This window comes from Apaloderma vittatum, unplaced genomic scaffold (assembly GCF_000703405.1).
Source record: "Apaloderma vittatum isolate BGI_N311 unplaced genomic scaffold, ASM70340v1 scaffold16859, whole genome shotgun sequence".
Taxonomy (NCBI): Eukaryota; Metazoa; Chordata; class Aves; order Trogoniformes; family Trogonidae; genus Apaloderma; species Apaloderma vittatum.
The window spans coordinates 1-12,471 of record NW_009733663.1 but is presented as its reverse complement, the minus strand read 5'-3'; the positions used below and the strand labels follow the sequence as shown (position 1 = coordinate 12,471).

Below are 12,471 nucleotides of genomic sequence, written 5' to 3'. Positions count from 1 at the left end.
AAAGATTGTGGATTTAAAACCCTAAAGCTCCACAACTGCTTGGGGCTAACACCAAAACTCAAGTTTTACTTTCACAACCTTACAGAACCCAAGTATTTTAACTCTATAAATGTTTTCCTCTCTGGCTTAAGTGCAAGAACAACTGTTACTGGTGCCTTGGAAAAAACAAACAAACAACATCTGTTGCAAACACTTTTTTGGCCCTTTGTGTATCTGTTAAATACACAAAGCAAGATATTTACTAGACAAAAAGCAACAGCCTTCAAATCTGTATTCAAATCATGGCAAAAGTTTAGCGTTTCAAAATGCATTGCTTAACTGCACTTACATTAAAGAACATAGCTAAAAAGCTCACACTTTCCAGGTAAAATTCACTTGAGCATATATACAGCAAGAGCAAACTCATGGTTGTGTAAAGAGCTGCTAAGCCCAAAAGGAAGGCTACTGGTGTTTGAGGAAAGCGGGATCAAGAAAGCACAAACAGAAAGGAAGTGGAAACATGAGCCACCTTCTGTCACGGTGCTGAAAGTAGCTGATGAACTGAGGCAATTCTGTTTGGAGGTTAAAAGTACGAGGCAACCATCTTGGCCCATCTGGTTCTCCAGCTCGTCGAGATATGGATGCCAGGCAGTCTTTGACAGTCAGGAGGTTTTCACAAGGGAACTGATTCAGCATTACCTCAGGCCTTTCCTCACTTAGCTTCCTACAAAACAGAGAAGTTGTTGGGTGAAGGAGAAAGGTTAGGGAGCCCTTTGGAAACAGTCTTTATAGCAACAAAAGAATTCATATTATCAGAAGAACAATTGCAACCTATAATCTTTGAAGTGTGAGAAGTTGTAGAGGATGTCTGCTTCTGCCTCGTTGTCTGTGAATACAAAACGGGGATGTGTCAGGTTGCTGAGGACTTGCTGAATGTCTGTGAAAACCCTAGAAGAAAAGGGCATACAAGAAAAACATCAGTTTGTTTCTGAAACTGATCAACTCATGCTTGAAAAGAAAAAAGTTTTAAGCTTGGCTTTCTACAAGGATTATGCTTTACCAATACATGCTAATTGCGACAGTCTCATCTTAATCCACGGAAATGTTTTAAACAGAAATGGGACAGATAAAAAAAATGTATTTTGCGATAGAAATCTCAAGGACAGTTTAGCTTCTACAACTTGCATAAAAATAGCAATTCAGAAGACAGTGACCAAGTCCCTGACAGAGAAGCACCAACATGAATTCAGTATTCTACATGAAATGTCCCAGAGGATTTGCAACTTCTGCTCCAGGCTGTGTGAGTGGTATCTGGTTTCCAGCTCAGAATAAAGAGTAAAAGTAATATAGCCAAGTACAGACTTTGGTACTTTTATTCTGAAAAGCAGCATAGTTGGATAACACTTGTATAATGTTATGTATTTGGAGTACAGCCACAGTGAGAGATGGGCTAAGGCTGTACAATCATTTGGTTAGTTATCTGCAAACAGTCCAGTTACAGCTGCTTTCTCCAGGACAGGAGTGAATCTCTGTTCAAAATTAGTATTACACTGGAGCTATGAAGAGTCACAGACAGGACTCCTTTGCATGTGAAGTACCAGAGGCCTTGAATGCACTCACAGGGAAAGTTCAGAAAGATATTTTCACTGAGGTTGATGAAAGTAACTCAGTAGGGGATCTCTGGGAGCCAAAAGAGTGGGGCTTCCTTCCCCTCCAGGTGCAGATACAGCAAATACTTTTGAAACTTCTGTTTCATCAAATGATGGTTCTCACAACAATTCTTCCAGCTAGGGTAACAGTGATACTAAACTATAACCTGCGGGGTTAAAATGGATTAATCAGTGCTTAAGGCCAAACAAAAACATAACCCCTGTGCAAACTCCCTTACTCCAGTCAGAAAGTCAACAGTGTGAAAAATGCTGCTGTAACAAATGCCCGAGGCCAAGGCATTTGGCCTTACATTGTATGGAAGGGCACCTGGCAACCCTGGCAGCATCTGGTAACTCAAATAAATCTTACTGCACATCATTCTCTAGATATCATCTGATCAGCCACAAGTTCCCTCTTCCCCTCACTCCTCCACCTTTTCATTCCATGTTTGAAAATACATCATTTAGTAATAAACTCCCACTGCTGGCTGAGCACTAGCTAATCTTCTCAGCTGAAGAACAATGTGTTTTCTTCACACAAATCAGGGATTCAGCCAAGAGGTGGGTCACCTCCTCTTGCACATCCAAAAATCCATTTTCCCTCTCACTATTAGTTCACTTAAATGCTCTACATAAGCTCTACATCATACAGAAATACAAGCAGTGACCCACATTCAGTCACTCCAAACAGTAAGCTTGAAGAAAGACTCTGGCACTATTTTTCCCCTCAGTCACATACTAAAAACAAAGGACCTGTTTCCTAAAAAAAAACCCAACACTTTGAAAAATGTCCCACTACAACACTGAGCTGTCTTTATAGATACACAGAAGATAACAATATCTTCTATAACAGATAGTTATCAAAGACCATGAGAAATTTTTGTTTTATTTTTTCCCCAGCAGCCTACAGTTATACATAAGATATGCTACTTACATTAACAATAAAAAGCCTGCCTTTTTAATCTTAAAATCTTGCTAACAAATTCATGTGCTGGAGCACTTTGGATTATGTGTCTTAAGATTTGCTTACAGAACACAAAAATGAAGCACAAAAGACAGAGGGGAGCTCAATCCATCTTTGCTAAATGCAGAAAGACCACAGCAATAAGATAATGGAGGTTAAAATTAGAGGGAAAATAAGGCTATTCCATGCACCGGCTGATTGCTGTTCCCACTAAGTCATCTGGAGTCTAGGATTCTACCCCTGCTCCTGAAGGAATTTCAGTAAATGAAATTCAGAACATAGGAAGGACCTTCCGGCCTCTTGTGGAGGCCAAGCTGCTCTCCTTTCCCCTCGCCAGACCAGAACTGGATACAGAAGAGAGGAGAACCCTTAGGACACTCAATAGTATGTTGATGACATTCCTTAGAAGCAGAGCATGTGTTTCCCCCTTCTTCCCTCCCTGATGTCAATGCCGTTCACCCAAAATGAGATGCAAAAGAAGTACCAGTGAAAGATACATTAATATTTTCCAACATCCTCAGTGCTTCTTTCCATCTCTATTAGAATGCATCTACCGCTGACTCCCTTATCCAAAGCAGAAACAAGTTCACCAGATGACAAATAGATTTTGGTTATCTTCATGGTCTTGTAATCAGAGAACTCAACTGCATAAAGAAATCTAGACTACCACTGGACAAGTTAGCAAATGCTTCTTCATTCAAATTACTTTGGTTTTCAGCAGTTCTCAAGCAAAATTTATCTGGCACACAAGAAGCTGGGGTGTGAGTACACCTACCAAATGCATCTTTAGCCTAATCTCATCCTTCAAGCAAAATGTTGTAAGAACTTGGATTCCAGTGTCTGACTACAAACACTCGGGAGTGTAAACTGCAGCACATGCTACGTAATCATGTTTTTTAGAATAAAATTAGTAATAAGGCAGTCTAGCCATGCCATGCCTCTGCTTTTGCTCACAGAAATCCCTTGTCTTCACAAGGCACTCTTCTTCACAATGTTCTTTCAGCTTTCTTCTGAAATAGTTTCATGCTATATATTCAATTTTTGTAGTAAGACACATATCCAATTTAAAACGTAACAGATCCTTGACAAGATCCCTGTCTGGCAATCTTATCTGAAGGAGGGGAATAATCTGTCATAGTCACACAGCACAGAGAAGTACATGTACTCCTATGGACACATATGCTTTATATAACGTAGAAGTCTTTAGTCCTGTAGTTACACCCGGTAGTGAAAAATGTTACAACATTACACAACTTTTCTTTCACCCAGAAGGTGACGTTTACTTAAAAAAAATTAACATTTTTAGAAATTCTGTAAGTGACAATCCATTTACTCTGAAGAACCCAAAAGAGCAACTAATAAGTGAGAAACTCAAGCAAGTGGCTACGTATAAGCATGCCTTGAACTTGCTTCTGTTGTTCAAAGCTGGAAAAGGCTGTTCAGGCTCAGTACACTGCAATTGTTAAACTTAATCTTGGTAATAAAGCATTTTGTTTGCAGATACGTACTTGAAAATTTTGTCTTTGGCATAAACTGGTGGGTTTATCGCTATAGGCAGTTTTTCCTTGTTTTCTGTGAAAATAGCCTAAAAAAAATAAACAAAAAAACCAACACACAAGAAGTTAAATGGTAGATAAAATTGTTCTTTTGTCAGCAGCATAAGTGAATTCCACCAAAGTTGCATTTTAAGAAATATATTATGTTGGGTAACGTGCTGCTCAGAAAAAAATCAGTACAAGAACAGAGGTAGAAGGGAATCAAAGTTAAGAGGCTATTAGTAAAAAAGGAACAAGAAATACAGCTTCAAGAGCAGGGTTTATCCATATACTTTAAGCAACGTGAGAAATTCCTGTTTCTTCTAAGCATTAAATTATCAAATCACAGACCATACCCAGTAAAAGACAAAGTTACTGTATTTCCAGCAAAATGGGAGATGTTTCGATAACTAAAAAATTATAGGAGGTTGGAACCTAATTTGGCTCCTGTAAGAAGGAGCAAAAGAATTTCTACAGGTTTCAGTAGTAAACTCACTTGAAAAATCTCACTCCTTTTAAAAAAAACCCTCTGACTGATAAGAGAAAAAGTACACTTGGATCATTGCTGACACCCTGCCATAGGTATCACTCTGGGATAGGAGAAGTGCATTCTGAGAAATGAAAGTAGCTGCTGTTTTGCAACAGCTCCATGAGTTCCAAGTGTTGCAGGCTGTCCTTACAAGCGGTAATGGTGAAATGTCTGCCCGCTCACAGACATACCCCTTTACCTTTAAGGCTGTTATAGAGAACGTAATCATACAAAACTGGAAAGCATAAGCAAAACCACAATTGTAACCAAATACCTTAGACCTCCTAAAATAGATTGGACAGTACAAATACAAAATAACTCCTGGAGTCACCTAAGAATAGGACGTGAGGCTGCATTTTCAAGAGAAGACTGCAATTCTCAGAACAGGACCAGAGGATTCATTACTGGCCTTTCTGCAACAGAAAGGCAGGGAGCTGTTGCAGCTGCTGCTGCCTTCCCCCAAGAGATACTTCTTCCACCTCAGACACTTCATTAGAAGCTGCCTCCCCTGACACTGGCTTCTGCAATCATTGCCTGATCACTACCCACAGTACCACTAATGTTACAGTCTTTATAGTCTGTATTAGAGACCAGAATTAGGTAACAGAACAAAAACTAGGTAAAAGTTAAGCCACAATGTTGCTATGACAACTTTGGGATTCTTTTAAATGTAACACTGAAGCCTTCAGATTTATTTAAAGGAAAATTAGAATAATAAATATCCTCAGCTATAGTAAAAACCAAGGACACAGCCCATTTAACAAGTGATTATTTAAACACAGTAGTAAAGCAGTTGCAGAAATTGAACAGTGATAGCAGCAAATGACTTTGAAATGGCATGACTTGCATCACCATTTAGAAGCAGGTTCGCACAACTGCATTTCCCTGCAGAACTGCTGGCTTACACATTAATGCTTTAAACAGATCTCTGAAGTTGTGCGTAGTTTCTTGTGCGTGCAGCTCTGCTTATGTGGAAATAAGGGAATTAGAAGTCTCAGCAACATGGTACTCCTTTCTAGCCATCTCACTTTCATATTTAAGGCTGTGCTATGTCCTGTGCTATTCTTCACTAGTCTGTCACTAGTTAAGAATTAAGTCTACAGCTAAACATGATAGAGTAAAAAGTAAGGTCTGTGGGCAATCAACCTCAACAGCTGAGCAACCGAGACACAGTAAAGAGAATACAGGATACTTTGAGATGTTTTTAAGGTGGGGTGGTGAAGGAGTGTACTGTACATAGTTCTTTAACTTGAATTGATCATCCCAAACCAGAATATACACACAAAAAATTGCCTTATCTGAGATCTAGACACTTTTGCCAAGACAACATCTGTAAGACAGGAATTATGGGTGCATTGTTGATCCTCATCTGTAAATGCAAAGTACATCAATCCCTCTTTCAAAAATGCAAAAGCCCAACCAACCAATCTGACTTAGGTTACAGGGCAGCCTAGCTATTTTGAATGTATATTTTTATTTGGCAGAAGCAGGTTAATTTCATTTCTGACTAGATATTGTTAATAAAAAGCTGTATCCAGCATTTTCTGCCTACCCTCTATCATAAGAAACAGCTGGGGTACAAACTCATCTTCAGAAGCTGCACTTTGATTGTTGTTAGTGGCCAGTACAGCATCATTGTAGGCATCAGGTTTCTTCATTTTTCTTAAAAAGGAATCTCATGCAGACTTGGTACACGAAAAGGAGATTCCAAACAACATTAATTTCACATACTTCAAATATCACAAACCTTTAGTAGAAAGGAGAGCTCAAAACAAAACAGACAAGTACTTTATAATGGTGCCATCAAATTAAAGTTGTCTCTGCTCCAATATCTAGTGGTTCTAAACCACCACGACATTTAAACCAGTAGCTAGGCTGAAAAATCTAACCACTTTTACAATACTACATCAAATCTTTCTGTAATTAAAGAATGACTAGAAGCGCTACAATAACAAAACCAATTAGTAAGCCTCTTAGACACCGTATCAAATATCTAACTGGAGGAAGATGGTACCTATATGAAGTACCTTGTGTCATGCTTTTGAAAAAAGTTACACAATATCACATAACATATTAAAACTCATTTGTGTTGCTTCAGTTTTTAAACAGTTAAACACATAAAATATTTATTCTGACCATGCTTTCTTGGAAATTATTTTTTATTTAATCGCTATGCTCTGAACCAATCTTTAAGCCTAAAAAGAAGCAAAATCAGACATCTCACAACGTTTTCTAGTCACTGTCTCTTCTTAAAAGAGATAAAATATGAGATAGCTTGTTAAGGAGATAATTTGTTAAAAATATACCTGGTAATGCTCTTCTGATGGCTCTGGTGTAAAACAGTTGACATCCAACACTTCAGCAGGCACCCACGGTAACAACACACACTTCCGGATCAAGCGATCTGTTTCTCCATAAGCATAATCACGAGTCACTTCATCTGCAACAAAACAGGAGAACCTTTAGGAACTACCTTTCATTCTCCACTGAAAATATCCCTCATGGCATATCATACACATGGCAGTTGAACAATTAATAATATCAAAATGTTTATTATTTAAATGTAAAATTAAAGAGCTACATTAAAAAGGGTATCATTTAGGATGCAAAAATTAGTCTGAAATCAGCTGGCTTACATCAGCTTAGTCAGACAGCTGGAGACTTATCTGCTCCACACGATGGGGGCATAAGGTGGGCCTCAACCAAGATTAAAGAGGTAAATTGCTGGGCTTGCATTTATCAACTTCCATTACTTGACTTTCAGACTCAAAAATACAAATAAACTTTTAAGGAAATTTTTTAAAACTCTGAGATGACTGAATCAGTAGTTTCACTAAGACAGTGATAGAAGGTTTAAGTTCTCTGCCAATAAAATACTAGTAACATTTTTAGACTGATAAAAGCCTCTATCTCACGTAACTTATGAAAATATCAGGCAGAGAACTTTTAAATTCAATAGCATTACAAATATGCAGTCGTTTCAGTCTTGAAATATTTGTTCTTCTGTGAAGTGCTCAATGACTTATAAGAATATGGTCCATCTTCTACTGCAAGCAGAAGAAAAAGAAAACAGAGCACACTTACCACCAGTTTCAAGGTCCCTCAAAGGCCAGAGAATCGTGTAGGCAATTTGTTGAGGCATATAAAACAGAGGCGCTGTTGCAAAACTAGGCTGATCTGAATGCTGAATGCGTGATCCAAATTCATCCATTATGTACCAGACGGGAACCTTCTCCTCTGCAGTCTGCATGATTAGAGAGTGAGACATCCTGCACATATCAATCACTAGGAAAGCACCGCAAAACAGAAGGCGCTGGCAGCACCCCCTACACTGTTCTTCCGTTTCTTACTTCAGCCAAGATTGTGAGCAGGTGCCAGGTACGGTGTAACACTCATCCCTGCAACTGTGAGGCTAAGTCAGCCTAGCACCCACCCGCCGCTGGGAACAGCGTGTTCCTGTCTCAACTGCACAGTCCCATCCTTTCTTATGCTATTGCTATTGCCCAAACAGACCCACATCCCCTCTACCAAACTAACTAGTTCAGGGAGCTAAATCAGCAGAAGGTAGGATTAGTTTTCCTTCAGTTTTTAATCAGAATCGGTTTGCTAAGAGGAGATTGAAGTTTACACATGAAAAGTGAAGGAGAGCAGAAATGCCTCCTGCAACAACAGCTGGCTGTGAGTGCTCAGGTTATATCATCAGAGCAACACTTATGATAAAACTCTGAACGAATGAATAAACTTTAAACTGCTCAGTAGCACTACTGTTGTTTTTTTACAGAGGCAGAAATGGAGCACAGAGATTAGACTTAAGATACTCAAACAGCCCAGTGTCAGAAAGGAGAGCAGAAGGCAAGTTCAACAATAGGTTGAATTAATTGTCTTTCAGGAAATCATTTTTCAAGTGGTAACACAGGTAATTCTAACTGCCACTCATTACAAGATGGGAAACAAAGAGCAGAAAAGATAGATACTGTTCAGATCTCCCTTTTATTTGAAAAATAAAATAATAGAAAATAAAAGAAAAAGCAAATCGCCTTCTCAGGAGCTTTTCAGGCCTGATACTGCTGTGAGCTAAGCTGACATCTTAATTGATAATGAATGCTCCAGAGAACAACCTCAAGCCTTGGAGGGGCTGGTCATGCTCATTCTGCCCAGGGTTAGCCCTGCCCACTCTTCATAAGGTTTGGATCAAACACTTCACCTTTCTCCCCTTCAAAAGGCTCACAACAGCCTAGAAGCTACACTGCAGATCCTACGAAAGGGTTTTTAAGTGTACCCTGAGGGTTGTGTTCCCTCAGAAATGGTGGTATGCATTTGAAGGCGTTTGAAGGCTCAAGACATTCTGGTGCAATGCTGAAGGACTGTGTAGAGCAGAGTGACCAAAACACCCAAAAGCAGCAGCCCTCAGAGTGAGCTCTGCCTAGAAACACTTTGGCTCCATCTTGAAGCTAGTTGGTTCTTACCTGAGGCTGAGCTAACATTTACATAGTAAGGACAATCAGTTGCCAAATACAAACTAGGAAGTTATTTGGCAATGTAGATATATCCCTGGTAAGTAAAGCACTTTGTACAGGTGAGGAAAACTGAGAACAGAGCTGAGACACACACCTCTACACGAGACAGTTGATTCATTAGAGATTTTCCTTCACAATGAGAAAGTTAGAGGAGAAAAACCCCACATAACATGCAAGCAGATCTCCTTCTAGTCCCCTTCTTTTGCAGCAGACTCCTCCCTCCGCTATAAAAAAAAAAGCTCTCAAAGTTCTCATCAGAAAACTGGTAGCAAGCTGCTATGCATTTTAGCCCTACATGGCATTTGCTCTCCTTCCAAGTACAAGTTTAATCTGAAATGTCTGTAAAGGACCTGTTTTTAAATGAAAATCTGTCTTTGTTAAAAGCCATATACTGGAATGTCTTGATTCAGGATTGCTCAGAGCTTTCTAGCATCCTACTTAGGCTTTAGAGACTTACTCCTTGAGAAAGCTGGTAGGTCTGATTGTATTTCCACATTTCCCGCAACACTTGCTCAATACTGCCCTCGTCCGGGATCTCCCCGTGAAAGTCGATTCCCATGAGATTTGCCATTCTGTGCAGCAAGCCAGGCACTCGAAGCAGCTGCTGGCGGGCATGTTCAACGCGATATGTCCACGCGTGGTCGATGAGGAAAATGCTTAAAGAGAATTTTGGTAGTGTTACAACGCTATATTTTCACACATAAAAATGTTTTGTGAATAAGAGCTACATTTCCTTTTAGGTGGTTTGATAACCAAGTCTTCTCTTGCTGCCAAAGTCACTCCCAGAGTACAGACTGTGGCGCTACAGTTTAGGAACAATTTCCCAGCAGTAACTTACACTTTGCTTTTGCTCGATAAATTTTAATGTGCATTAGTTAGAATTTGCATGAGAATGAGGAACACAGACAGAACCGGGCACTCAGACTGTAAGTCCAGTTTCGTTTAAGGGCTAGGAACACAAGGTTTCTTCCCTTTGGATCATTATTAATGCCACTGCATCGACCTGATATTCTTGCCTGAAGAAGGAAAACAATACATTATTTTGCAGAAGTATTTGAGTATCTTGTTAGCCATGAGGTCTGTGACATCTACTGTCATTTGCAGAACTAGGTGGAGAGGTCTGATCAACAAAAGTCTGTATTTGCTACTTTAAAAAAAAAAAACAACCTCAAGTTTTTTTGATTATTTCTCTTTGGGTTTACCTGGGTGTTCCCCTCCCGCACACACCCTCTCAAGTCTTTTTAAAAAAAAAAAGAAAAAGAAAAGTGCATTGTTTAAAAAGAATTACCAATCTAACACAAAACAAAATCATACACAACTGTCACAGCTTCCCTTGACAAGTTTAAGGCCATATGAAACAAATGGTATTCAAACAGAGTTCTCCCACTTCTTTGTTATATCCTCTTACTGAACCAAGTTTGAGAAAAATCTGAATTCTACTTGCTAAAAAAACCCACCATAAACCACAAAACCAAATTAAAAACCTCATAACAAACCTTTCTCCAAATAAAATCACCTCACCAGAAAGTTAAAAACATGTCAGCTGTCACGTACAAGTATCCTTCAACAATTATCTCAGTTTCCACATACAGAAAAAAAATCATTAATTTTAAAATTGAAGATTCCAAAGAATATCATGGTCAAGATATCTGGAAATGTTAGCAAAGAGGCGTGTTGGTGTTCTGCTCCTACATTCACACGCCTCTGAACGCTGCAAGGAAGCAAGATTATCATAGGAGCCGTTTTGAACTTCATAATTCAAGTGTGTTCTCACATTTAGAAACACAATGACTTAGGTTAAAACATGCATGTAAAGGCAGATACGTATGCTCTACGTTGTTTTTTTTCTTCCACTGCTTGAAGATAAACTTGCATGCAAAATTGTATGTTTACCTAGGACCTAAAAAGTATGAATGTTCTGGCAAAAGCAGTTTTATAGAACTGAGCAGAAGGGTGTTTTGATCTCCAGCAGAGATAACTTTACCTCACTGCTACTTATTAGTACACGACAAATAGCTTGTCCCATGTTTGAAAAACAGTAAGAACACAAAAAAGTGTGCTGTAACATTAAGTTGTTCCTTATGCAACTTTATGCTAGGTTCATAGCTGCATACTAGTCCTGCACTCATGACAGATAAGCTGACTGATGAAAGCCAACAGTTAGCCTGACATAGTCCATTATGTATGCATGCATGCATTCACATAATCAGTCTTGAATCATATTTTAGCCAACTGAAGGAAATTTAACAGTCCATGGATTATTACTCTGAAGCTGCTTAGTATCTCCTCAGGCTGAGATTGGTGAAGACCACAATTATTTCCACAGGTTTTTTTTCCAAGGGCACACAGTCTTGCAGATAGGAAATTTTATTTCTGCAGAAGTCATTTCAAGGTTGCCCTTTCCCTATTCTCTCCCTCAGTTTACTAAAACTGATTTCTAAGCATCTCCCTGCATGATTAACCAAGGAACACATTAAGTTACTTGCCCTCCTATTATGCTTTGCAAGATATGCCTCATAGTAGGCACTTTTCCTCAAACTGGTAGCTATGTCTAACAGCAAGAAAAGATGACCAAAAAAGTCTTAAATCGAACTGTCCATATAATTTCAAGGTTTAAGACTATTCAAAGACCAAACACTAGTTCTGTAATCACTACTCACCTATTGGGATTAGAGGCTTGAAGCCCATTCTCATTTGTTACAATAACTTTGAAACAAGGCTCACTTCCAGGATTTGGTTTCTTTTTAAGTTGTTCCTCCATTTCTTCATCGCCTTCTTCCTCTTCATCCACCTCTTCTACTTGCATTATCCCAAAGTAGTCACCGGCATCAAATACCTGAACAGAGTGTGCACAAAATATCAAGCAGTTCATTGAGGCAGTACCCCGAAACACATAATGCAACACGGCAGTGGCAGGCAGTTTTGGCCTGCAGTCCGATACAAACTGGCATTTTTAACAGATACATGAACAGCGGTATTTTTCACACTTTAACAGAGCTGTTTGTTTGGGAAGTTTCTTTAGTTAATACTGGCAGGAAGCTTTGTTGGCTTCTTTGGTACCAATAGGTCTACTGATTACTGTCTCTTAGTTAACTCCTGAAAAAGAATTTTAGAAGCTGAAAACCAACTATCTTTGCTCAACTTTGCCAAAATCAACAACTTAAGACCTGCAAAACCAGGTGTTACCCAGGCTCCACAACCATACTAAACTACACTAAGGTCCCTGAAGAAAAAGATCTTTTACCAATTGAGTTCTGACCCAGTTAAGAAATCTCAGCACGTTTCCCCCTCTCTTCTT

At 39.1% G+C, this 12,471-nt stretch overlaps 1 protein-coding gene across 1 annotated transcript in view; it reads right to left on the bottom strand.

Moving 5' to 3' along the window:
- TTLL12 (tubulin tyrosine ligase-like family, member 12) overlaps nucleotides 1-12,005 on the bottom strand; it is a 19,195-nt gene extending 7,190 nt beyond the window's left edge. The window contains exons 1-7 of the mRNA XM_009876002.1: nucleotides 11,834-12,005; nucleotides 9,631-9,829; nucleotides 7,741-7,900; nucleotides 6,963-7,096; nucleotides 4,101-4,177; nucleotides 811-927; nucleotides 509-703 (exon numbers count right to left, since the gene is read on the bottom strand). Coding sequence (XP_009874304.1) covers nucleotides 509-703; nucleotides 811-927; nucleotides 4,101-4,177; nucleotides 6,963-7,096; nucleotides 7,741-7,900; nucleotides 9,631-9,829; nucleotides 11,834-11,979 — 1,028 coding nt within the window. The 5' untranslated portion in view covers nucleotides 11,980-12,005. The remainder of the gene's footprint in view (nucleotides 1-508; nucleotides 704-810; nucleotides 928-4,100; nucleotides 4,178-6,962; nucleotides 7,097-7,740; nucleotides 7,901-9,630; nucleotides 9,830-11,833) is intronic.
- Nucleotides 12,006-12,471: the final 466 nt, after the last annotated feature.